The sequence below is a fragment of the Eschrichtius robustus genome, chromosome 16, assembly GCF_028021215.1.
Source record: "Eschrichtius robustus isolate mEscRob2 chromosome 16, mEscRob2.pri, whole genome shotgun sequence".
In the NCBI taxonomy this organism is placed as follows: Eukaryota; Metazoa; Chordata; class Mammalia; order Artiodactyla; family Eschrichtiidae; genus Eschrichtius; species Eschrichtius robustus.
The window spans coordinates 64,184,213-64,210,897 of record NC_090839.1 but is presented as its reverse complement, the minus strand read 5'-3'; the positions used below and the strand labels follow the sequence as shown (position 1 = coordinate 64,210,897).

The 26,685-nt window shown below is 41.9% G+C and overlaps 1 protein-coding gene across 2 annotated transcripts; it reads left to right on the top strand.

The window, feature by feature from the left end:
* Positions 1-5,922: 5,922 nt before the first annotated feature.
* Positions 5,923-16,952, top strand: RSL1D1 (ribosomal L1 domain containing 1). 2 transcript variants are annotated; one of them, XM_068566006.1, is made up of 9 exons: positions 5,923-6,093; positions 6,928-7,067; positions 8,641-8,779; positions 9,833-9,981; positions 10,069-10,170; positions 11,460-11,553; positions 11,639-11,764; positions 13,963-14,235; positions 16,377-16,952. In XM_068566006.1, the coding sequence occupies exons 1-9, from the start codon at positions 5,995-5,997 to the stop codon at positions 16,701-16,703; spliced, it is 1,449 nt and encodes a 482-aa protein (XP_068422107.1). In that variant the 5' UTR covers positions 5,923-5,994; the 3' UTR covers positions 16,704-16,952. The 2 variants fall into 2 exon arrangements, with proteins under 2 accessions (XP_068422107.1, XP_068422108.1); XM_068566007.1 differs by lacking the exon at positions 5,923-6,093 and adding an exon at positions 6,360-6,448.
* The last annotated feature ends 9,733 nt before the right edge of the window (positions 16,953-26,685 follow it).

Sequence of the window (26,685 nt, the reverse complement as noted above, 5' to 3'; positions counted from 1 at the left end):
AAAATATTGAATGCCTCTTCCTTAATGTATGTTTACTATAAAAAGAAATCATACCACAAAACTTAGTTATGGTTCCATTAGAAATGTACATGCTAATTACTTTCATTTCTTCCCAGATGTTAATGTATGTATTAATTTTTAAAAAGTAATTCACATACATGGTTCAGGATACTTATTACATTTAGTTTTCCTTTAACTCAATCTCCACTATTAGGACTACCTATAGTATTCCTTTACAAGTACAATACTATGTTCATTTTGGCTGGCAATTACATATTTAATTCTTTTAAAAATTCATTATTTTTAGTGGGTAAAGGATAGATAGGCATAAATAATGTAATTTAATATGTGGAGTCTGGATAGAGTTTACATAGTATTTATCTTGTGTGTTCTCAACAGTATCTTGAGTTTAAAAAGCTTTAAAAAGAAAAGGTAGAACTGACAGCAGTTTAAGAAAATTTTAAGTTATTTAATTTATTAATGAAATATTTACCCTCAGGCTATTGAGTGAAATTTAATAATATGGATTAGTTTTTCAGATTAGCTTGTTTTAAAGGACCATTTGGGGAATTTCCCTGGTGGTCCAGCGGTTAAGAATCCACGCTTCCACTGCAGAGGGCACGGGTTCAATCCCTGGTGGGAGAAATAAGATCCCGCATGCCGCATGGTGCGGCCAAAAATAAATAAATAAAAATAAAAGACGAACTGGTGGAGTAAAATACTTTCCAGCATAAATCCCAAAGTTAAATAACATATTGCGGCCACTATACTTACACAGAAAAAATGCAGTACATTTCAGATTTAAAACTAGTGCTCACTAATGGCTAACTCAGGTCTTAATAAATAGCAGGCACGGATATTTAGGAAGGGATAAAATTCCTTGAGAAATTTCAGTGTACATGAGAATGGTTTCAAATACAACAGGTCAAGAAGAACAAGGATTTTTTAAAAATTATTTGACTTAAAAGGTCACTGGTGACTTTAAAGGGAATAGGAATAGTGTGATTGAAACCAAGGAGTCAGGAGAAAGCACTTGACTACAAAAGGACAAAAAAAAGGTAGCAGGAAAAAAGGAGCAGTAGCATGACACTACCTCTTAAGAACACACATGAAGCAAAGACAGCTACTGGAGAAGGGGAAAATGAAGAAAACGGAACAGGAAGAGGAAAATTAAGAGTAAAGCCTTAAGGTGGCAGAAGGGGATTCACAGACTCAGTGTCTGCTCACCACAGGCCAGGCATGCCCTGTGTGCACCAAAATAACTAAACCCTAGTTCTGGTCCTCAAAGATTCAATCTAGTACATAGGGAAAACAAACTAAGCAACAGTTATTATCAAAGCAGGGTGAAACACTAATTTTAAGAACTCTTCTAACTACTGCTATTCTTTCAGTTTTTAAGTAATCTGAGTTCATGTGGCATCTTATATCACTTCCTGCCTCGTATGCCTTATTTTGCCCTGTTAAGTTGTAAGCTCACTGGTGGTAAGCACCTACACACGAGTTGGGTCCTATGGATTGAAAGTGAATAGGATAAGGCCACAGACATTCAAACTCTGGAGAAATCAAAAATGCTAACAAGTAACTCAATAAATGCCATATAGAGAGATGGGCAAGTGCTATTATATACGTTATCGTTGATAGTAAAGAGAATTGTCAATATAAAGAATTCTCTGGGACACAAAAATATTTTCACTCATTTCATTTGCCTTAATGGTAAAAGTTTAAATAAAATATACCAATGTTCCATTTTTCCTCTCTCACTCACATTCCTCAAAATCCTTTACTGAAATTGCTTTCTGTAAGGTCACCATGACCTAACTGGCCAACAAACTGGCCTTTTAGAAGTTCTTCAGTATTTGGCGGCATTAACACATCCTCACTTCTCCATTCCTAAGCACCCTCTTTTACATCAACTAGTTCTCTTTTACAGGCTCTTTTTCCTCCTGTCCCCTAACTGAGGGTTTCTCCATAGCCCTATTCTGACTCTCTGCTTCTTCTTTTTGCAATCTCATCTATTTCCACAGTTGTTTTTTTTTTCTGCTGCACCACATGGCATGCAGGATCTTAGTTCCCCGACCAGAAATCGAACCAGTGCCCCCTGCAGTGGAAGCATGGAGTCTTAACCACTGGACCACCAGGGAAGTCTCTCCACAGTTTTAACCATCACTTCCATGACTTTCACATTTCCTACTTAAGTTCAGGAACCTTCTCCTCCACGTTCCAGATCCACATAGATGTACCCCTGGAACTTCAAACTCAATATTGAAAAAGAATATCATATTTTTCTTTCCAAATCTACTGCTCCTCCTGCCTTCCCAAGCTCTATTAACAAAACCACCGATTTGCCCAGTTATTCAGAATTTGGGAATAATCTGAATTTCCCTTCTTGTTTATCCAATTTTTGTTCAAGTCTTACACTTTGTCCTCACTGCTATCACGCTATTAGACCTCAATACCTAGAAAACCACAATAGTTTCCTATTCTCGTCAACCTAAGCCCTGTCTCAGGCCGTTACAATGCATTACTCATTCTTCAAGTGAATATTCATTATGTCATATATGGGCTAGGTGCTAAGGATACAATGGTGAAGACATCGTTTATAGTTTTCCTACCACTAATTGGCTCCCCCCTGCCCTCTCAGAGCTTATCCTCAAGCAGGGGAGAGCCACGTATGGTAGGACGACCTTGCAGGTGGTAGTGCTCCAAGAAAAAGTACGGCATGTTAGAAGGTATGAAGACAAGTGGGAACTGCAGGGTTGAAACCAGGATCTAAAGACTGAAGGGGTGAGAGGCAGGGTATGAAGTCAGGGAGGTAATAAGGGAGGCAGCAAATGAAGAGTGCCTCATATGTTAAGGATGACCATATAATTTATTTTTCAAACTGGGACACTTTTTTTCCAGGACAAATTCTAAACCAGATGGGACACCAGAAAACAAATGCACACACGGATATGTATAAGGCAAATTAAGGAATCTGTATTTCATCCTAATGACAATGATATTGCAAGGAAGTTGGTTAAGCATGATCAGGTTTGATAGGACCACATCTGCCCTTTACAAAGATCACTCCCACCTAAGGGCAAAGAACGGACTATAATATGCAAAACTGGAGGTAGGAGGACAACTTAGGAGGCTGGTACAGTAGTCTAGGAAAAAAAGTGATGATAGTTTGCATCACGAGCTGGAAGGGATAAAAAGGATTGGATGAATGCAAGAAATATTTAAAAGAAATAAACAACAAGACTTTGTCATTGACCATATTTGGAGGATGAGGAGAAAAGAATTAAGGAGGATTCCCATATTCTGGCTTGGGCAACTAGGCAGTGAGTGTGTGGTGCCATGAACTGAGACAGAAAACATACGAAGAGCAGGTTTGAGAGGAAGATAACGAGTTCATGGTGGAACTTGTTTTGGGTGTGAGGTCCTAACAGGACTTTTACATCAACACAGCTGATGGGTCTGAAGATGGGAGGGCTACACATTTCCACTAGTTATCTATTTTTGGATAACAAATTACAAAGCTCAAATGTAGTGGCTTAAAATAACAAACATTTATTATCTCATAGTTTATGTGTGTGGGTCAGGAACCTGGAAGCAGCATAGCTTAGATGGTTCTGGCTCAGGATCTCTCAAAAGTCTGCAGGACTGACTGGAGGAGGATCCACTTCCAAGCTCACTTGCTGGCAGGTTGCCTGAGTCGTCTCAGGACTTGGTAGCTGGCTTCACCCAGAGCAAGTAATTTTAAACAAAGGAAAGACGGAGGGAGAGGTGGGGGGAAAGATGGAGGGGAAAAGAACACTTAAGGACGAAACTATATTCTTTTTATAATCTAATCTCCAAAGTGACATCCCATCACTTCCGCTCTACTCTATTTGCTAGAAGCAAGTCTACTAAGTCCAGCCCATACTCAAGGGGAGGGGAACGAAACTCCATCACTTAAGTTTCAAAGAATTTGTGGGCATATGACATTTTTTTTTTAACCACTACAATACCACAGCAATATTAGCTTTCCTAAAGCATAATTCATCACCTCCTCTTCTTCCCTAATACCAGTTCAAAAACCTTATATCCGTATGATTTCTCCAAAATATAAACCTTCAGCTTGATAATAAATTCCTTAACCTCCCCACTCCAGCCTCATCTCCCATTTCTCCCCTCTGCACATCCCTACTCCAGTCACTTACTACTTCCTAACACCACCATCCTCTTTCACATGAATTCATGCGGTTCCCCTGGCCCGAAAGTCTGGTTCTCAAACTTGAATTCAGGTGACACAACATGTGACAGCCCCGATGCTCTCTTCAGAATACTAGGAAACACAGATACATGAAGCCTAATGTGGCAATTCATAATATCATGCTAAAACGAATTCCATCTTATACTAGATTCTACAACAGACAAGCGGGAGTAGGTGCCAAAGGTTTAGAACACTTCTCCTACAAGTTTCTGGTTAAAGACAAAGCCAGACAGGACTTCCCTGGTGGCGCAGTGGTTAAGAATCCGCCTGCCAATGCAGGGGACACGGGTTCGAGCCCTGGTCCGGGAAGATCCCACATGCCGCAGAGCAACTAAGCCCGTGGGCCACAGCTACTGAGCCTGTGCTCTAGAGCCCGCGAGCCACAACTACTGCGCCCGCGCGCCTAGAGCCCGTGCTCTGCAACAGGAGAAGCCACCGCAGTGAGAAGCCCGCGCACTGCAAGGAAGACCCAACGCAGCCAAAAATAAATAAATTAATTAATTAATTAAAATAAAAAGACAAAGCCAGACATAACACTGGAAATCGGCTATACCCCAATTAAAATTTAAAAAAAAACAAAGCCAGTATTAGAGATCAGCAGCAAAACACCCCTTCCTCCAGCTTTGGCAATATGGAAGGAGCATTTCTTTGTAAGCAACTGACACGGAAAGCATCCTACTCCCATTCTTTGATCTCTCAAAATCTTCTGTAGCTAATTGCACAAAGAACCATCCTGAATACCCATCAAAAAGCTCCTAAATTACCTCTTGTTTATCTACATGGTGAAAGGCCATACGGCTGTTAAAAAAGAGGCACAGCCTTAGGTACTGACTTGGGCAACCTCCAAGATATATTAAGAGGAAACGGCAACGTACAGAACAATGGCCGTACAGGCTACTACTTGTGTTTAAAAAACAAAAGAAAAGAAAATTGAAACCCAGCCGTCGCTAAAGAGAAAGAAGTATAAGTATTTCCTAAACATGCCTACAACACCCCTGGAAGGTTCCAGGAGAAACAGGTAACAGTGGTCACCTCTGGGGCCATGGGGAGGAAGGGAGGCGTCCTCCCGTTCTCCAGCCTGCACCTTTACGTGTACGTGCTCTTACCTCCCGCCTCTGTAAGCCCCGAAGCTCAGGAGACTGGCTCCGGCCCACCGCTCGGGCTCCACACCGCTTAACGACGCGCCTGGTGTTTCCCGCGCACGAGGCCACGGAATCTTCACCAGCCAGCGGGGAGGGGCCCGCCACCCTGGCCGTGGCGGGGACGGTGGCTAGATTAGCCCAAGGTCAGCCGGCAGGTGGGTGATGAGGCCGCACTCCCCGCGCTCCCCACGCCCCACGCCGCCAGCCTAAAGTTGGGGAGAGGGGGGCGGTCCACTGACAGCAGGTGGCCCCAGCGGGTGGGCGGACAGGCCTCGTCTCCCGCCTCCAGGCGCTCGATTTCTTCCGTGGAAAAGTGAGAACGAGATGTCGCCAGGCTGCTCCCCGCGCCTCACAGACACCGGGAACAGAAGAGAAAGAGAGGCAATCCCTCTGGGAAGTGACAGACCACAGGCGGGGCGAATACCTACCTCAGTTTGCTCGCGCCCGCCAAACTCTGACGCCGCAACGCCCAGGAACTCGACCCCGCGCTCCCGGAAGTGACGCGAGGGTCTAGTCCCCACCCCCCGACTTCCGGCTACGGGCCTGGGTTCGCGCGTGCGCCTCAGGAACCAGCTCCCGGGATCCGGATGCGCGTCTCCACGAGGTGAACGCGAAATGGAGGCCTCGGCTTCTACCCCAGCGTCAACCTCAGCCGCAACTTCAGCTTCGACTCCAGCGACTCCGGTCGGCCTGGAGCAGCTGGACGAAGAGCAGGTGAGTGGTCTCTGGGGAGGGGGCGTTCGGAAGCGGGATGGCCGTGGCCTTGGGAGGCGCGGGTGCGGAATGCGGGCTCCGCGCCGGTGTGGGCGCCTCCGGAGCTTTGGGAGGGTCGCGCGTTCGCGGTGCCCTGGGCTCGCCCGCTGCTTTGTACTCGCGGGTAGGCGCCCGCCTCCTCCAGCCCTGCGGCCTGGCTCTCTTGAGTTGGATTTTTTTTTTTTTGGCCGCTCCGCGTGGCTTGCGGGATTCTAGTTCCCCGACCAGGGATCGAACCTGTGCCCCCTGCGGTGGAAGCGCGGAGTCCTAACCACTGGACCACCAGGGAAGTCCCTTATCTTGAGTTGGATTGCAGGTATAACTTGGGATCCTGGGGTGAGGTCCACCTGGCTGTGCTTCCCTGCCTTTGACTTTGGCCAAGTCGCTTGATTTTTACCAGCCTCAGTAACTTCGTATTTACAATGGGCTCTGAGAGGAGGTGATGCACCTAAAGCGCGGTAACCAGGGAGCCTGGCACATAATAAGCGCTCAGGAAATGCTAGATGCAGGTGTATTGCGCTTTTATTGGCATTACTGCCTTCATCATCCAGGGCAGGGGAAGCACGTTCCCTCTGTCTCAGTGTTTTATATAGAAGAGGCTCGTTTCTGTAGACGATGCTATTAGCGGATACTTAGGTGGCTACATTCCTCTGATTACAAATTGCAGGATCCTAATGGATACGGTTGTGGAGGTTACCTGCTAAAAATAGAAATTGATCAGGGACAAATTCTGGGGCGGGGGCAAGTTTTAAATTCAATTGAGATGTAATTTATTTGTGTATCTCCACCTTGCAGATTAAAAAGGCAGTAGAAGCTCTGTTGGCACATTCCAGATCCAGGAAAAACGCAAATGGATTGCTTTTGAATGAGAATGAAAATTTCTTTTTAATGGTGGTGTTATGGAAAATTCCAAGTAAAGAACTGAGGGTCAGATTGTAAGTTCTGATTTTCTACCTTTGCTTTTTTTATCTGCTTGGCCATTCCGTGGAACTTTAACAATCGGCAGCTTAGTTTCTGGTGGAAACTTTGCAAACTCAGGATACGTTGAGTTGAAATAATTGTGCCCCCCAAAAACCATAGGTCTTCAGACATTCTTAAATTTTCTAGGATTTCAGATGTGCTTAAGTTTTCTAGACATGTCACCAGTTTTCTGGATGTTTGGTGGACGGTTTGACCTAAGCTGTTCTATTGAATCTGAAAACCTGGTTTTTGAGAGGACAGAGGTTAGACTAAATGAAACAGCTTCCATACTTTCATAGAATCTGTTATCTTTCCACGTCAAGATAGTTGCAAGCTAAAATTCCTGAGGTCCTGAACTCACTCCTTTATACAGAGACAATTAAAAATTTGGCAGTGATTTCCTAAGAGAAGAAAAACCCATGGTGATTGCACATTCTTATTGCTAGGACTCATAGGTGAGAGATGCCCTCTCTGCAGAGTTGTCAGATTCAGCAAATAAAAATACAAGCAATTTTTTAGATAAGTAGGTCCCATGTAATGTTGGGGACATAATTATACTTAAAAAATGGTTCAAATTTAACTGGATGTCCTATATTCTGTCTGGTAACCCTGCCTCTCTGTGGAGTCTCTCATTCCCTGGGTGTTAAAAAGCCAGCTGTGCTATAGAAAGCAGTGTGTGGGATAGTTTCTTTTTCTTTTGCCCATAAAGGTGGGGGATAGAGGTTAAGAATGATTACAAATTGGAAAGACCCTTTTGACTCTCAGACTCTCTCTTAACTCATCCTCACAAACTGCCCCAGCCAGATTGCCTTAGTTATTGCTTTACGTATCTGGGTGCATTCTTTATTCCATACCTCTGCCCAGGCGGGTTTTTGCTTCTGGAAAGCCCTTACTTTCTCCGGGTATTTTTCCAACTGCTCACCTCTTGGTGATTTCTGCCACTTGCCATCTCGTTTGCCAAGTCCTGCTACTGTGGATTGCTCTCTTCTTAAACTAAGGAAGTGTTTCCTCAGAACATGTAGGCCTAGGAAGTGAGCTAAACCTTTTTGAGACTCAACATAATTCATGTTTGCTGGTCCCTGTAGGTTTGCTCCGTTTTCTGTTTCAGGTGTTGAGAGTTATGTTTATGGAGCCCAGGGGTTTCTGCAAGGTAGAGTTCTGAATCAGAACTGTCCTGATGAAACTAGATTATTCTAGCACACGGTAGTACGTGTACCTATATAGCAACACGTAAAATAATAATAATTACATGTGCACTATTTTGAGTATCTTTGATTATATTTTAAGTCTTAATTGTATCCCAAATATTAGTTGATGTTTTGGCCTGCAGATATTTGTGGTGATTTAGTATTTGAATGTTAAATCTCTCCTCTGTACCACTGAAAACTAGATATATTTTTAAATGTTCTCAGTAGTGTATTTGCTTAAAAAGCGTGAATGAAGTTTATTGAAATGACAGTGAATTTATTGTGTATTCTGTGGGATATAAACATACATGTTATCAGTTATAATGCTTTATTCCTTGGTTCCTTCTCATGCATTTTGCAGGTCCTTGCCTCATGGTATTCGATCAGATTTAGCAGATATCTGTTTATTTACCAAAGATGAACCTAATTTAACTCCCGAACAGACAGAACGTTTTTATAAGAAGCTTTTGAACAAGCATGGAGTTAAAACCATTTCTCAGGTAATGAATAGCTGTAACTGACCAATGCTAAGCTGTCCATCATGGTAGCAGCTAGCCACACGTGGCATTAAGCACTTGGTACGTGGCTAGTCAGAATTAAGATGTAACACAAACACTGGATCTTAAGGATTTAATATGGGAAAAGAATATAATATAATTTCTATAAATTACAGTTAAATATGGTATTTTAGATCTATTGTGTTCAATAAAATCTGTTATGGGGAAAAAAAACATTTCTCGGGTAGGGAGCAGGTTAATATTTTCAAGACAACTAAAAGATTGGATTCAATTGAAGTGACAAGTAATACATTCCTTTTTAACTTAATGTTCTCTTTTTAATTTAATTCTCATTGGCTTTAGGGAGGGCGTATTCCCTCTTCCCTGTGATGGATGGGCTGTTGAGGTGTGTTGACCTGAAAGCTCAACACATGCATCAGTAATGATTATATGTTGAAGATTTTACAGAACGCTGCTCTGTTGTGTCACTTCTCTCTCCTTCCAGAGCATCCTGGGTTTGCCTCTGACTTGGCACCCCTCCCCCTTTTTGTAGTCATTGGTGCGGTTTCTTTAGGTGAGGGTCCCGACGCATTTGCCCTGTGCCTGTGCTGTTTTAGATACTCACATGTTCACTAAACTGTGACTCCAGGGCATTTTAAAATCCAAATATAAATTGCCCCAGTATTTCTTCTTCTTGTTGTTCAGGTTCTTAATTTTTTGTTTTTATACCTTTTTTTCTCTCTCTCTTTTTTATCAAAGTATAGTTGGTCTACAATATTGTTAGTTTCAGGTGTACAGCATAGTGATTCAGGGTTTTTTGCTTGTTTATTTTGCAGATTATATTCTCTTATAGGTTATTACAAGATATTGGATATAGTTTCCTGTGCTATACAGTAAATCCATGTTGCTTATCTATTTTATGTACAGTAGTTTGTATCTGTTGATCCCAAACTCCTAATTTGTCCCTCCCCTCCCTTTGGTAACCATAAGTTTGTTTTCTATGTCTGTGAGTCTGTTTCTGTTTGTATATACGATTCATGTTTTTACATTTTCTAGATTATCCCCCTCCGAACTTTAAAAAAGGAATATAAAGCCTATGAAGCTAAGCTCCGCCTCTTGGGTAGTTTCGACTTCTTCATTACGGATGCCAGAATCAGGCGGCTCTTACCCTCACACCTCGGGAGACATTTCTACAACAGAAAGAAGTAAGTTTCTCAGCAATGACCGGACTTTAGTAGCGTGAAATTTATGGGTGTGTATGTGCTGCTGTAAATGCCTTTGTATTGTTTCAGAGTTCCAGTACCTGTAAACCTTCAGGCCAAGGATTTGTCCAGAGAGATCAGTGACTGTGTAGGGGGAACTGTCTTAAACATCTCTAAAAGTGGTTCTTGCAGGTAGGTAAAAGGCGTTAAGGTGTGCCTCTGTTTCATTTTATATTTAATAATGATTTTATAAACTTTTTAAAATAAGATAGTGTTAATGAAACCAGACTCTTCTGTTAAAACTAAAATTCATTCTTTAGAAGTATTCAATTCTCTAGAACAGTGCTGCCCTCCAGAACTTTCCACAGTGGTGGAGATGGTCTACAGCTGTGTAGTCTCATGCGGAAGAATGAGCCACAGATGGCTGCTGAGCACTTGAAACGTGGCTTCCGCAGCTGAGGATCTGAATTTCTAACTTTACCTGATTTTAACTGACTTAAATTTTAAAAGGCACGTCTGCTGGTTTTTACTGTACTGGATGGGCATCCTTTTTTTTTTTGTAATTTTTTTGGACGTGCCATGCAGCATGTGGGATCTTAGTTCCCCAACCAGGGATTGAACCCGCACCCCCTGCCTTGTGAGCATGGAGTCTCAACCACTGGACCACCAGGGAAGTCCCTGTACAGGGCACCTTTAGATGTTCAGGAAAACAGGAGAATAAGCCTGGTTCAGGGTGTACTTGCAGGTCAGTGACAGTGGGCACACAGAATGGGCAGAGCCCCGTCTTTGGCTGGAGGGAGGTGGGAGCATCAGCCCGTCTCATCCTCATTCTGCACTCATCCTGCCAACAGCCAGCCTGCCTTTCAGCTCCCATGGTAGGGAGAGTGGGGGCTGCCAGGACCAGCGGACCCAGTGGCTGAGCAGTGGGCACTTCTGGGCTTCCCCGTTGGCTTGCGGCAGCCCCCTGCTTCAGCTGAGGGGATGGTTTTGCTCTTGGCCAGAAGACGCTATTACACGAGCAACTGTTCGTTTTAGAGGTGGCCGCTGTGTCAGGGCAGTGGAGCTATAAAGGTAGCAAGCAGTCCTCCTAGGGGTGGTTCTTTTCAGAACAGCCACTGCTGGGGGTAATTGCCCTCAGGAAAGCCTGAGGGCTGACTCAGTGACCTGTGTTTTGCAGAATGAAGGTAGAACTCCCTTTGGCCCTCCCCACTGACCCTCCCAGCCTTACACGGTTAGGTGCCAGCTCCTCGATCACCTCTTGATGGTAGGGCATATTTCAGGAGGAGGGCATTTCTAGAACATGAAGGATGATCATGTTCCTTTAAAATAAATTTAGAACCTAAAGATTTCAATGATTTTACATTAAAAAAAATTTTTTTTAGGATTGTGTATTTGTATTTCTCACATACCTGCTTATGCTTTATTTTGAAAACCAAGTTATTTTTTCAGCTCTCTGTGTATAATGCTTTATTAAATTTCAGTACCATCCGCATCGGTCACACTGGGATGCAAGTTCAGCACATCGTCGAAAACGTTGTTGCCGTCACAAAAAGGCTTTCACAGAAACTGCCGGAGGTACGGTCTCGCAGATGCTTCCATTGGCCGTTCGTTTAAAGGAACAAAACACCTACGGATGATGTTACTCTTTTCTCTGTTTCAGAAGTGGGAGAGCGTGAAGCTCTTGTACGTGAAGACTGAGAGATCGGTTTCCCTGCCTGTCTTTTCTTCTTTTGTCAGCAGTCGTGGTGAAGCCAGGGGACTACGCACACAAAGTCAGAAGAAAAAGGTGAGTAGAAGTTCACATCCCAGGCAGGCTTAATCAAGGCTGTAAGCGCAGCCCAGGAAGAGAGAACAAAGGCTCAGAAGGGGCCTGTGCAGTGGCAAGAGGAGCTGAGAGGAAGAGGAAAACCGAAATCGAGTCTGTGCAGTATTGATACACGGTTATTTATGGGCGAAATTCAAGATCGTATGAGGCTGACATACCTCTTGGTTTTGGTTTGTAGGTTTTCAGTGCTGCTGGTAATATTGCAGAAAGCCGCATGAGAGAAAATGGAACTTTTTGCTGTTGGCTGGACCAATCTCCTAGTTTATTTGGTCTTTCTCCAGCCATGTTCATCCATGTGTCCAATGAGTTTTTAGACTCAGTCTTTTAATTTTTTGTCTTCTAGAAGTTCTGTGTTTTGTTCTTTTTCAAATTATCGTTACCCTTTTTTGGTTTCCTGTTATCTATAAATAGTCTTCCAGTTTGTCTTAATTCTTGGAACACATTAAGCATAGTTGTTTTATTGTCTGATAATTCAAACCGTTAGGCGTCTTGGTGATGCAGCGGGTTGTCTCTACCTGCTGGTTCCTATGTACTTAGTTATTGTGGACTGTATCGTGGATAGTCCATTTGGAAAATTATTTGTAGAACTAACTTGAGGGGTGGGATGAAGATCTTTCCCGAGAGGATTTAGACTTACGGCAGCCAGGCACCTTGGGGCACACTCAGCCCAGAACCACCTAGAAGCACATTCAAGGCTTGAGGTTCCCTGAATGATTCAAATCCACCCACAGTGACAGATCTTCACGGCTCTGCCCCCCGTTCATCTCTACCCTGAGGGTCCAACTCATTGGTGTCCCAGCTTATTGTAACAAGGTTTTTACTTAGAATCCCTGCCTGGTATGGACATTAGGATTTGATTTCTCCACTTCACACCCCTGCCCTCCTGTGCCCAGTCGTAACGGCTGTTAAAAGTTAGGGATCAGCAAATACTCTCGGGGCAAACGTTTCTTACAGCGTAATCAGCTCATCGGTGCTTTTATGAAAAAAGTTGTTAATATTTTACCCTACTTTTTACTTGTTTTCATAATCCAAAATAACATAAACTGCTGTTACTGGAAACAAGAAGTCTGAATTTTTTGCTGTTTGTCAGATTCAGTTGAGGGCTTTGTGACAATGTTGGAATTGCTGGTTAAAATGGAATTTTGTCATAATTATGATGTTATCTAACGTACTCTGTGATAAGGATAATGGACCTCTAGCTATGTAAACTTGCTACTGTGTTAACTCTCAACCACAAACTCAGGCAGGAAAAAAATATCAGAGTATTTCGTTTTTGTAGCAGCTTCATGGAGATGTACAGTCACCCATCTCATACATGGGAGGATTAGTTCCAGGATCCCCCCCAAGGATGCCAAAATTTGTGGGTGCTAAAGTCCCTTATATAAGCCAGCATAGTATTTGCACATAAACTACACACATCCTCTGGCATCCTTTAAATCATCTTTTTTTTTTCCTTAATATTTATTTATCTATCCATCTGTTTAGCTAGCTAGCTAGCTATGTAGCTGCTCCGGGTCTTAATTGCGGCACGCGGGATCTCTGTTGCCTTGTGCAGGATCTTTAGTTGCGGCATCCCGGATCTAGTTCCCCAACCAGGGATCGAACCCGGGCCCCCAGCACTCCCAGGAGCACAGAGTCTTAACCACTGGACCTCCTTTAAATCATCTTTAGATTACTTATACCTAATACAATGTGAGTGCTATGTAAATAGTTGTCAGAGTGCAGCAAATTTAAGTTTCGCTTTTTGGAACTTTTTGGAATTTTTTTTTCCCTTGAATATTTTTGATTCACATTTGGTTGAATCTGCAGATGTGGAACCTGCATATATGGAAGTTCAACACATCACATACTATACAATTCTGGATTATTCGTAACTCACTTGTAAATGAGGTTCACTTCCACACAGCTGGTGACTACACACTTCAGCTACCCAGATTTGAATATAATTTACCACATAAAATGCATCTTTGGCTGGGACTCTGCGACAAAACAGTTGGGGTTCAAGTGCTAGCAATGGGACTCATCTGCTTGGATCTTGTACAGGTCAAGGCCCTTTCAGGGAGCTTATGGATGACCTGACTGCACGTGCTAAGTCTGTGCCATTTATTCACCAACAAAAGAGTCCCCCATTAAAATTATGCTTGTTTTTTTTATCGTAGGTAGCAAAGAAAAGCCAAAAGAAGAAAGAACGTCTTAAAAGACAGCAGGAGAAGAAAGGAGACAAGAAGCTTATGAAACAGGCTGGAAAGGCTGCACCAGCCCCGACTACAGATGCACCGGCCCCCAAAACTGGTGGTGCTCCAGCCCAGGACCCTGGACCCCAGAAGGAGACCGGTGGGGTGAGCGCCCCCCCTAAAGCTCAAGACGAGTCTGAAGATGAAATCCCACTGCTGGTACCAGTGAAGGAAACGCCAGCTGCAAGAAGCGTAAAGGTATTTTCATTAATATTTAATATCCATCATGGACGGATTCCGGGGCTCCGTGTGCCAGGCAGGCACTTGGTGAGGGACGGGAAGTGCTGTGCGGCTGGGAGGCATCGTTTATAGAAATCTGTTCTACCAGAGATTGTGAAGTCATGGATGAAAACTACTAGGGTAAATCCCAAGAACCCCTGACTGACTCTGTCCCCCTCGTAAATAGTGAAGCGATGTGCAGTCAGCACAGCCTTTCGTGTACCTTGGAATCAAGGGAGACTCGGCCATATTAATAATTCTAAAAAACGTTGCCTGTGGTTTTGAAAAGCAAGTTCAGTTTCTGAAGGTGAGTCCTCAGTCACCACATAATTAGTTTCAGAAAATTTACCAAGGGAAACTTGGGTGCTGGATTCTGCCTCTGAAACCTTTCAAACACCCCACCGTGCATGGTTCTTACAGAAATCTGACTTTTTGGGTTTCAGAGGAGGTGATTTAAAGGAACTGAGTTTTTTTATTTTGGGGTGCTTTGATAATGTTTTTTTGTTTTCGTATTGTTTGTTTGGCCACACCGCGAGGCTTGCGGGATCTTAGTTCCCCAACCAGGGATCGACCGCAGACCCATGGCAGTGAAAGCGCTGACTCCTAACCACTGGACCGCCAGGGAATTCCCATTTTGATAATGTTTTTGCTCATACTCATAGTATCCATCCAACTATTGGGGGGAGACCTCTTGAAAATAAGGGGAGAAATGGGTCCCTAAGAGACTAGAGGGCTGCCCTCACCATGTGTGCATGAGACTCATGACCCCTCGGCACAGCCCATTAGGGTCAACCCAGGGCTGTTACTGCACTTTACCTATTATGTATTCTTTCCTCACAGTAATCCTTAATGTCTTCAACAGAGTTATAATTTTCCTCTGCTAGTGAAATATTCCTTTTACAGTGTCCCCAAACTGCTAGTGAAGGTTTTTTTTAATATACTTGAAATTAATGTTGATCAGTATATTAACTATAGGCAGTATAATTGTTTCTAGAAAAAGTAAGCTGTATTTGTTATAATGGGACTGGCAGATAATGTGTTGGAAATTAAAGAGTGGAAAGCATAGCTTCCTGGGTGGGTGATAACGCATCAAGAGTGTAGAAGTGTTGGGTGTTCCCTGGCAGTCCAGTGGTTAGGACTCAACGCTTTCACTGCCAGGGGCCCGGGTTCGATCCCTGGTCAGGGAACTAAGATCCCACAAGCCACAAGGCAAGGCCTAAAAAAGAGTGTAGAAGTGTTTGTGCCCTTTGAACCCATCTAGGAAATTTGATCAGGGGAAAGGTATGAAAGTTTCAGCATTGTTCACTGTAGAAGCAAAAATGAGAAAATGCTATGTACCCTTGCAGTAGTTTTTATAAAGTTATTCAAGATAACGTTTAGTACGAGTTTATAGTGCTTAGGAAATACTAATGAAATAGTTGGGGAAAGAGCATAATACTCGGCTTTTAAATACATACATACTCATGGGGAAAAGGTAGTGAATAATATTAATATTGTGTGGTAGAGTTATTAGGGAGTTTTGTTTTTTATATTTTCAATGTTTTTCAAAATTTCCGTCTGTTTTATGATAACTCAAAAGCAAAGTTTTGTTGGTTGATTTGCCTGTATAACCTCTCTCTGTGTGGGACCCAGTCCGTTGCTGGGATGTTGTCCTCGGCTCGTCAGCCACATCATCTGGGCTGCTTGGGAAATCCGGGATTTCCGGTGTGGAACACGGTCCCCCCTTTTGCTAACAGGCACCCCAGTTGTTTTCACACACACTGTTTCGGAACCCCCTGCCCTAACCCACATGCGAGGAATTTACAACTGGAGGTGAAGAAGAGTCAGGGTTAGGTCACAGGTCTGCCCACTGTGCTCTCACTGCTTCTAGGAGTCCTTCGCCCCAGCCGTAAGGAAGGATGGTTAGGCCAGGGAGGTGCCAGGGGTCCTTTTTACAGTCATTAATAGTGGAGTACAGCTGCCTTTCAAAATGTTTTTGAGGCAGGAGGAAAAAGCCATTCCTCATTCATCGTGCTGCAGTTTCCCTCTTAGGGGTTCCCTAAATTTTAAGAACAGTAACTCTTAGAGTTACATCATCAGTTGTCTGTCCCGCACCCCACCCACTTTTTTCTTTTTCTTAGACACAAAAAGATGCTGCAGGAAAGAAGTCTCCAAAGAAGAGTCCTGGTCCCAACACACCTCATGGGAAGAAGAGAAAGGCCTCCCCAGCTTTGGAGACCCCAGCAGCTGCGGAGCCCAAGACCCCAGGTAAAGGCCCAGGGAAGAAGGCAAGAATCAAAGAAGAGTTGGAGAAAGAAAGAACCTCTTCGCTGGGGAAAAAAGACCCAAGACAGACTCCTAAAAAGCCAGAGGCCAAGTTCTTCACTACTGCTAGTAAATCTGCGAAAAAAACTCCCCGTACCCCCAAACAGTGGCCCAAAAAACCCAAAGTACCCCAGTCAACCTAAAATCAGAAACTCAACCAGCAGGAAACTCATCAGAGCTATCTAAAGAGCTTGTAAAAAATACCTGGGTCCTGACCCCTGTTGCAACCTCTGAGTGAGGCCTAGACTTAAATAGTTTTTAAAACCTCCACAAGTAATTCTGATACACGTTCATGGGTGTAAGAACCAGTAGTTTGAAGTAAATCCATTCATTTCATTGCTCTTCTTTGTATTTGCGAATGCAGTAGAGGGAAAATACAGTGCTTCTCTGTGGTTGTGTTTTTTATTATTAAAGTTAACATTTGTTTCTCAGTATAAAATTGGCATCCCATGTCTTGTTGGTTTTATTGAATGCCTATGATGCGACCCTTTTCCTCATCTGCTTTAAGCCATTTGTTCACATGACAGCTCCATCACAGTAATCTGTGCAAACACATCCAAAGCTTGTTTGCAGGCCACTGATGGGCTCACTGCATGCAAGTCAGCCGTGGCCCTCATGCTGAGATGGGTCTTAGAAAAGGCCTTGGAATCAAAATTAAAATAATCGATTCCAGGACCCAGATGGTGGTCAGCCAAGGTTGCAGATCACTGAGTTAGCATACATTTGTTGGGGGAAATAAACATGGAGTCATTCACAGAGGCACTGGATCGAATCCTGAACGCTGGAGGCAAGAAAATATTTGTCTTGCATAAGCCTTTCCATCTTCCTCCAGATTCCTCCTCACCCTAAACAGACTTACTTTTATGTGACAGCTCTAGGGTAGGAAGCTTGGGAGAGTAGACTCTTAAACTTTGGGTCATTGTCAAATATCCTGAGGCAGTAAGTGACTTTTCAGGTACTCGGCCTTTCGCTGCATTTGAATTGGGGTACACATCTCTAATAGTAAGTGACATAGTCACTGTAGTATAGGAAAGGCCGAAGTGAGGCATGCTTTCAAAGGTAATTACCGTTCATGAACATAACGACTAAAGGAATCAAAGCTTCAGATGGTTCTCCAGCAAGTCAAGGAGTCGAGACAGCTTTTTAAATCATGAAAGCCTCTGAAATACAAAATAATTTGTTTTTCATTCCACTGTCCTTTTAGGCTTGTAAAACTGAGTATACTACATTTAATGTAGGGGTTTAGTGTAATTGATTTGTTTACCATAGAAACTATTCACTTATTCAAAGATGAAGATTTAAGTCTACTGCTTTGCTGAGGGCAAACTTACCTACCTAATCATATAGTCTGTGCTCTCCATGACAGTTTTCTGGGGTTAGCTGTATGGTTTTTTAATCCCATCCTCTATCCAGCTAAAGATTTTGCAACACCCAGTGGTTCTTTGGCCTGTAGCTTAGTTCCTGTTGAATACGATGCAGATGTTTACCTTCCTGTTCCACTGTGCGTCTAGTTTCCTTCTACAGAAATTCTCATAGTTCTCTATGTTGAAAAGAGCAGATTTATTTAAGTTTCTTGAGCAGGATGATAGTTTTTTGACAATTGAAGGCCACATTTGAGTTAGAGATAATTCTGAATTGTAATGAAAATGTTCAAATCATAGTGCTAGATTTCCAAGGCTTAAGAAGTTTGGGGGGCACCTTACCTCATGGCTGCGAGGGCTGGGAGCCAATAATGGCCTATCCAGGGGCCAAGAGGAGTACTGGAAATCTGTGCAGTAAATTACATTGTTTTGTGGGATAAGAGGTTGAGTATGTGGCTTATGTTTCAGTGGAAGTCAACACTGGGTTTTCTGGATTCATCCTTCATGCCATAGAAATTTAATAGACAAAACCAGATCTGGTGGAAGAAATTTGCCACGTTTTTGTTCTGAAGAAATATTGAATCTTAGTTAATTTGTTTTTTTTAGGAACTGTAATAAGCATGGAAAATTTAATATTTTAAATGCCTTGAATGTATTTAAGACTGTCCAAGTGTTTAATAAATGTTACATTTTATTTCATAGTCTTGAGAAATATTTGAATGCAAGTACAAAGAAATGGCTAAGTCATATTGTCTTGTCACCAGACCAGAAACACTTTATGTACTTCAGTTAATGGGTGTTTAGGGTTTAATTAGCAAAGAAGTCTTTTGCCATTTAATTAAATATTTGAAGGTTCTGCACTACCTACATTTTTATCTCTTAAGTTTGCTATGTTTTCCTTGCCTGCAATTAGTGTGTTAGTAGTCACAGCACCAAGATTCCCAATTAGGACTTTACGAACTGCGAGAAGCCCTCATCAGTCCTTGGATCTTAAAGGAATGAATGCATGTGATAAAAGACCACAAATAAAATTTTGGTTATAGTGATTTCTGTATAATGGTCCTGGAGAGAGAAAATGGCAAATTATTTAGGTGGATATATTTAATCCCAGATTCTACATCTTAGTTAACACTATCTTAAAAGGATTAATACCTTGTTTGTATAACTTGAGGCATTTTCTATACTTGAAGCTACAGGAAATAGGGCATATGTATGATTTTGACTCACCTAAAAAGATGTCTCTTAGCTATCTAAAAGATGTTAGCTTATGTGAATCAAACAATCAACTTTTCATTACAGATTTCCCTCAAAATCTATTCCTCCAGTGTACTCAACCTTACAATGACACAGTCTCAAAAACTGTTGAACTCAGCTGTTGAGCTACCAAGTTTTTATTTCATTCACTCAGCCATCCACTTACCCACATACCCTTTAACCATTAAGTTCCTACAAACTGCCAAGGTACTAGATTTGAAAAACTAATACACAAAACACAGCTTTGCCCTTCAAGAGATGCCCTAGTCTAGTTAGCGGCATCCTCAGAATTTTGATACAGGGGCACAGTTTGGCTGCAAGGGGGTGGGCCCAGGGGTTAGGGAACTTCTCTTGATGTCTGTCAAGTGTTTTAAATTTAGAATATGCTTTTAGAAGGAAGTGCTAGTGGAGATCGTAGGAAGGGACTAGAAAAAGAAGAACCAGGCATATAGACCAATGGAATGGAATAGAGAATCCAAAAATAATCCCTTACATTTATGCTCAGCTGATTTTTGACAAGGGTGCCAAGACAATTCAGTGGGAAAAGACAGTCTTCCAACTAATGGAAAATAAAATGGGATCCTACACCTAAATGTAAACGCTTAAAAGAAAACACAGGAGTAAATCCTCATGACCTTAGGTAAGGCAGTAGTTTCTTAGCTATGCTACCAAAGACACAAGTGGTAAAAGAAAAATTGAAAAATTGGACTTCATCCAAATTTAAAATTTCTGTGCCTTAAAAAACACCATCAAAAAAGTGAAAAGGTGGGGCTTCCCTGGTGGCACAGTGGTTGAGAATCCGCCTGCCAGTGCAGGGAACACGGGTTCGATCCCTGGTCTGGGAGGATCCCACATGCCACGGAGCAGCTAGGCCCGTGTGCCACAACTGCTGAGCCTGTGCTCTAGAGCCCGTGAGCCACAACTACTGAGCCCACGTGCCACAACTACTGAAGCCCGCATGCCTAGAGCCTGTGCTCCGCAATAGGAAGCCACCGCAGTGAGAGGCCCGCACACAGCAACGAAGAGTGGCCCCTGCTCGCCGCAACTAGAGAACACCCACACGCAGCGGCGAAGACCCAACACAGCCAAAAATAAATAACTAAAATAAATAAAAATTTTTTTAAAAAAGTGAAAAGGCAACCTACAGAATGAAAGGAAATATGTACTTGAGAAGAGATGTGTATTTAGAATATATAAACTTATAATTCAATAATAAAAAGACAATCCAATTTTTAAAATGAGGAAAGGATCAGAATGGACATTTGACCAAAGAAGGTATACAAATGGCCAACAAGCACGGAAAAGATGATCATCGTTAGTGACCAGGAAAATACTAATCAAAACCACAATGAGATACCACTTCACACCACTAGGATGGCTGTAATCCAAAAGATAATAACAAGATAGATGTGGAGAAATTGCAACCCTTATTGCATTGTAAGTGGGAATATGAAATGGTGTGGCTGCTTTGGAAAACAGTCTGTCATTTCCTGAAAGGGTTTAATACATAGAGTTACCATATCCATTCCTTTGTATACACACAAGAGCATTAAGAACATAGGTCCACAAAAAGACTTGCACCTGAATGTTTATAGCTGCACTATTCTTAATAGACAGGAAGTGAAAACAACCCAATGTCCACCAGCTGATGAATGGATAAAGAAAATGTAACATATCCATTCAATGGAATATTATTCAGTCACAAAAAGGAATGACTTACTGATACATGCTGCAACATGGATGGACCTTGAAAACACTATGGTAAGTAAAAGAAACCAGACACAAAAACCATATATTGTAAGATTTCATTTATATAAAATGTCCAGTATAGGCAAAGCCATAGAGACAGCAAGTAGATTATTGGTTGCCAAGGTCAGGGGTGGGGAGGGGATGGTAAGTGACCACTAATGGATTACAGGGTTTCTCTCTGGGGTGATGCAAACGTCCTGGAATTAGAGGTGATGGTTGTAGAGTTCTGTGAAAATACTAAAAACCACTGAATTGTACACTTGCAAAGGGTAAATTTTATGTTACATGAATTATATCTCAATACAGCTTTGATAAGAAAAATTTATGTTCACAGAAGCAAGTTCAAACTTTTCATTTACAAATAGAAAAACATATTTGGGGGTTTCATTCAATATTTAATATCACCTAATAGGGTATATTTTATTTTAATATAATTCTAGAATATAAAGAATATTTTGCATTTTCCCCACAAATCTCATATGGATGCCTCTAAATCCCTTCCAGTTTCTGTGTACCACACAGATATTGACATGTTCTAAGTATGCCCTAACGTGAGCAAACTATGTATCTACTGGGTTAGCAGAAAGGGAATAATTCTAGAGCCAGATGGAGTTGAGTCTCAATCCTAATTCTGTTGTTTCTGTACCACCACTCAACCTTAACCTCTCTGAGCCTCAGATTTCTAATTTATAAAATGGGAATTAATATACTTACTGTAGAGGGTACTCACAAGATTTAGAGTTATAAAAGTGGCATGTAGAGGGGAGGAGTCAAGATGGCGGTGTGGGAAGACACGGAGTTAGCGTCTCCCCACAACTAGGGCACCTGCCAGCTGCTGCTGGGGGACTCTGACCCCCAAGGAGACAGAAGGAACCCCAGAGTGAACCGGTAGGATGTAGGGGGACCGAGCGGGGAGGAGAAGTGGAGGCCAGACAAGATCGGCACCCCTGAGGCCGGGGAGATCAAGAGAGGCAGGTGGGAGGGGCCCTCTGGGAGGAAAGGGAGAGGAACGGAGGGTGATCGACCAGCCCACTCGAGCCCAGGAAGCCTGCTAGGCTCCCAGGTGAGGTCCTCCGCCCTCTGGGACCAGGGGTGGGGGGCTCGCCTGGGCCCCTTCTGTTCCTGGAGCCTAAGCCCCACCCCCCACACCCCCAGGGCCTTTTCCAGCCCTGTGGGTCCTGAGCATAGGCCCCGCCCACCACCCAAACCTCACCTTTGCTTAGGCCCTGCCCCCCACAGCCAAGGCCTTTTCCCCATTTTTTTTGTTTGTTTTGTTTTCTCTTTTCCCTCCTCTTTTTTTACTATTGTGGAACTGATGTACCTTCTGGTTGTTGATTCATCTATATTTTATTTTTACATTCTTTCTAACATATCTGTTAGTTTCCTAGTCTAATTTTATTTTTTACTTTGTTATTCTTCTCTTTTTTTTTTTTTGCCACCCCATGCAGATTGGGGGATCTTGATTCACGAGCCTGGGGTCAGGCGGAGGCTCCTGTGGTGGGAGCTCCGAACCATTGGACTAATAGACAAGCTCAGACCCCAGGGAATATTCACTGGAGTGAGGTCTCACAGAGTTCCTCATCTCAGCACTAAGACCCAGCTCCACCCAATAGCCTACAAACTCCAGTGTTAGAAGCCTCAGGTCAAACAACCAGTAAAACAGGAACACAATCCCACTCATTTAAAAAAAAAAAAAAGAGAGACAGCAAAAAATATGTCACAGATGAAGGAGCAAGGTAAAAACCTACAAGACCAAATAAAGGAAGGGGAAATAGGAAATCCACCTGAAAAAGAATTCAGAGCGATGATAGTAAAGATGATCCAGAATCTCGGAAATAGAATGGAAGCATGGATTGAGAAAATACAAGAAATGTTTAACAAAGATCTAGAAGAACTAAAGAACAAACAAACAGAGGTGAACAACGCAACAACTGAAATGAAAAATACGCTGGAAGGAATCAATAACAGAATAATGGAAACAGAAGAATGAATGAGTGAGGTGGAAGACAAAATGGTGGAAATAACTGCCAAGGAGCAGAATAAAGAAAAAAGAATGAAAAGAATTGAAGACAATCACAGAGACCTCTGGAACAACACTAAACTTACCAACATTCAAATTATAGGGGTCCCAGAAGAAGAAGAGAAAAAGAAATGGTCTGAGAAAATATCTGAAGAGATTATAGTCGAAAACTTCCCTAACATGGGAAAGGAAATAGTCACCCAAGTCCAAGAAGCACAGAGACTCCCATACAGGATAAACTCTAGGAAAAACACACCAAGACACATATTAATCAAACTAACAAAAGTTAAATTCAAAGAAAAAATATTAAAAGCAGCAAGGGAAAAACAAAAAATAACATACAAAGGAATCCCCATAAGGTTATCAGCTGATTTTTCAGTGGAAATGCTGCAGACCAGAAGGGAGTGGCAGGGTATACTTAAAGTGATGAAAGAGAAAAACCTACAACCAAGATTACTCTACCCATCAAGGATCTCATTCAGATTTGACGGAGAACTTAAAAGCTTTTCAGACAAGCAAAAGCTAAGAGAATTCAGCACCAACAAACTAGCTTTATAACAAATGCTAAAGAAACTTCTCTAAGCAGGAAACACAAGAGAAGAAAAAGACCCACAAAAACAAACCCAAAACAATTAAGAAAATGGTAATAGGAACATACATATCAATAATAACCTTGAATGTAAATGGGTTAAATGCCCCAACCAAAGATACAGACTGGCTCAATGGATACAAAAACAAGACCCATATATATACTGTCTACAAGAGACCCACTTCTGACCTAGGGACACATACAGACTGAAGGTGAAGGGATGGAAAAAGATATTCCATACACCAACAATGAAAAATCAGAAAGAGAAATTAAGGAAACACTCCCATTTACCATTGCAACAAAAAATAAAAAATAAAATACCTAGGAATAAACCTGCCTAAGGATGTGAAAGACTTGTACTCAGAAAACTATAAAACACTGATGAAAGAAATCAAAGATGACATAAATGGAGAAATATACCATGTTCTTGGATTGGAAGAATCAATATTGTGAAAATGACTATACTACCCAAAGCAATCTACAGAATAAGTGCAATCCCTATCAAACTACCAATGGCATTCTTCACAGAATTAGAACAAAAAATCTTACAATTCGTATGGAAAAACAAAAGACCCTGAATAGCCAAAGCAATCTTGAGAAAGAAAAACAGAGTTGGAGGAATCAGGCTCCCTGACTTCAAACTATACCACAAAGCTACAGTAATCAAGACAGTATGGTACTGGCACAAAAACAGAAATATAGATCAATGGTTCAGGATAGAATGCCCGGAGATAAACCCACGCACATATGGACACCTAATTTATGACAAAGGAGACAAAAACGTACAATGGAGAAAAGACAGCCTCTTCAATAAGTGGTGCTGGGAAAACTGGATAGCTACATGTAAAAGAATGAAATTAGAACAATCCCTAACACCATCCACAAAAATAAATTCAAAATGGATTAAAGACTTAAATGTAAGACCAGACACTATAAAACTTTTAGAGGAAAACATAGGAAAAACACTCTTTGACATAAACCACAGCAAGATCTTCTTTGACCCACCTCCTAGAGTAACAGAAATAAAAATAAAAATAAACAAATGGGACTTAAACTTAAAAGCTTTTGCACAGCAAAGGAAACCACAAACAAGACAAAAAGACAGGGGCTTCTTTGGTGGCACAGTGGTTAGGAATCTGCCTGCCAATGCAGGGGACACAGGTTCGAGCCCTGGTCTGGGAAGATCCTACGTGCTGCAGAGCAACTAAGTCTGTGCACCACAACTACCGAGCCTGTGCTCTAGAGCCCATGAGCCACAACTACTGAGCCTGTGTGCCACAACTACTGAAGCTCATGCGCCTAGAGCCCATGCTTGGCAAAAAGAGAAAGCCACTGCAACGAGAAGCCTGTGCACCACAACAAAGAGTAGCCCCTGCTCGCCATAACTAAAGAAAAGCCTGTGTGCAACAACGAGGACCCAATGTGGCCAAAAAAAAAAAAAAAAAGACAAAAAGACAACCCTCAGAATGGGAGAAAACATTTGCAAATGAAACAACAAAGGATTAATCTTCAACATATGGAAAAAGCTCATGGAGCTCAATATCAAAAAAATGAACAATACAGTTAAAAAATGGGCAGAAGACCTAAATAGACATTTCACCAAGGAAGACATACAGATGGCCAAGAGGCACATGAAAAGATGCTCAACATCACTAATTATTAGAGAAATGCAAAATCACCTCCCACCGGTTGGAATGGCCATTATCAAAAAAGCTAGAAACAATAAATACTGGAAAGGGTGTGGTGAAAAGGGAACCCTCCTACACTGTTGGTGGGAATGTAAATTGATACAACCACTATGGAAAACAGTATGGAGGTTCCTTAAAAAACTACAAATAGAACTACCATACGACCCAGCAATCCCACTACTGGGCATATACCCTGAGAAAACCATAATTCAAAAAGAGTCATGTGCCAAAATGTTCACTGCAGCTCTATTTACAATAGCCAGGGCATGGAAGCAACCTAAGTGTCCATGGACAGATGAATGGATAAAGAAGATTGTGGCACATATATACAATGAAGTATTACTCAGCCATAAAAAGAAATTAAATGGAGTTATTTGTAGTGAGGTGGATGGACCTAGAGTCTGTCATACGGAGTGAATAAGTCAGAAAGAGAAAAACAATTACCGTATGCTAATGCATATCTATGGAATCTTAAAAAAAAAAAGAAAAAAATAGTACCGATGAACCTAGTTGCAGGGCAGGAATAAAGAGGTAGACATAGAGAGTGGAGGTGATGACATGGGGTGGGAGGGTGAAGCTGGGGTGAAGTGAGAGTAGCATCGACATATATATACTACCGAATGCAAAATAGTTGGCTGGTGGGAAGCAGCAGCATAGCACAGGGAGATCAGCTCCGTGCTTTTCGATGACCTAGAGGGGTGGGATGGGGAGGCTGGGACGGAGGCTTAGAGGGAGAGGATATGGGGACATGGGTACGCATATGGCTGATTCGCTCTGTTGTGCAACAGAAACTAACACAGTATTGTGAAACAATTATATTCCAATAAATATCTATTAAGTAAATAAATAAATAAAGGTAAGCAAAGTTGAAAAAAGTGGCATGTAGTAGGTGCTTAATAAGTCATATCTATTTTGATGACAAGTATAACTGACGTTCCCCTTTAGAGCCTGCAATGAAGCCTTAAGCCTGCATTCTAGAATGGCTTTAGCTTTCAAGTGTTCATACCCATTGACACAGCAATTAAACTGTTAGGGATAGATAATTATTTTAGTGGAACAATCAAAGTTGCATGCCATGGTCTATATGTAATGTGTACTGATTTTTAATATGGGAAAAACAACAGAAAACAGATTTAATATAGTATTACAATAAGGATTTGGTTAAATCCTTATGGTTTGGACACAGAGCAATTCATTGAAAACCTATGAAATCATTATAAATGTTATAGAAAAATATGCAAAGAAATATTTAAATTCAATGTTAAAATTAATAAATGTCGGATGTTTACTATTTATTATTAATGGGACAGAGAAAGTTACATGATATACAATCTCTTTCCAATTCTGTCTTAAAGTTAGTATGTGCACCAAAAGCACATATTAACTTGGAAAAGCTAATTTCTACAAAATGCTAATAACGGTTATCTCTGGGTGGTGAATTATAGGTTGTTTTTATTCTGTGTT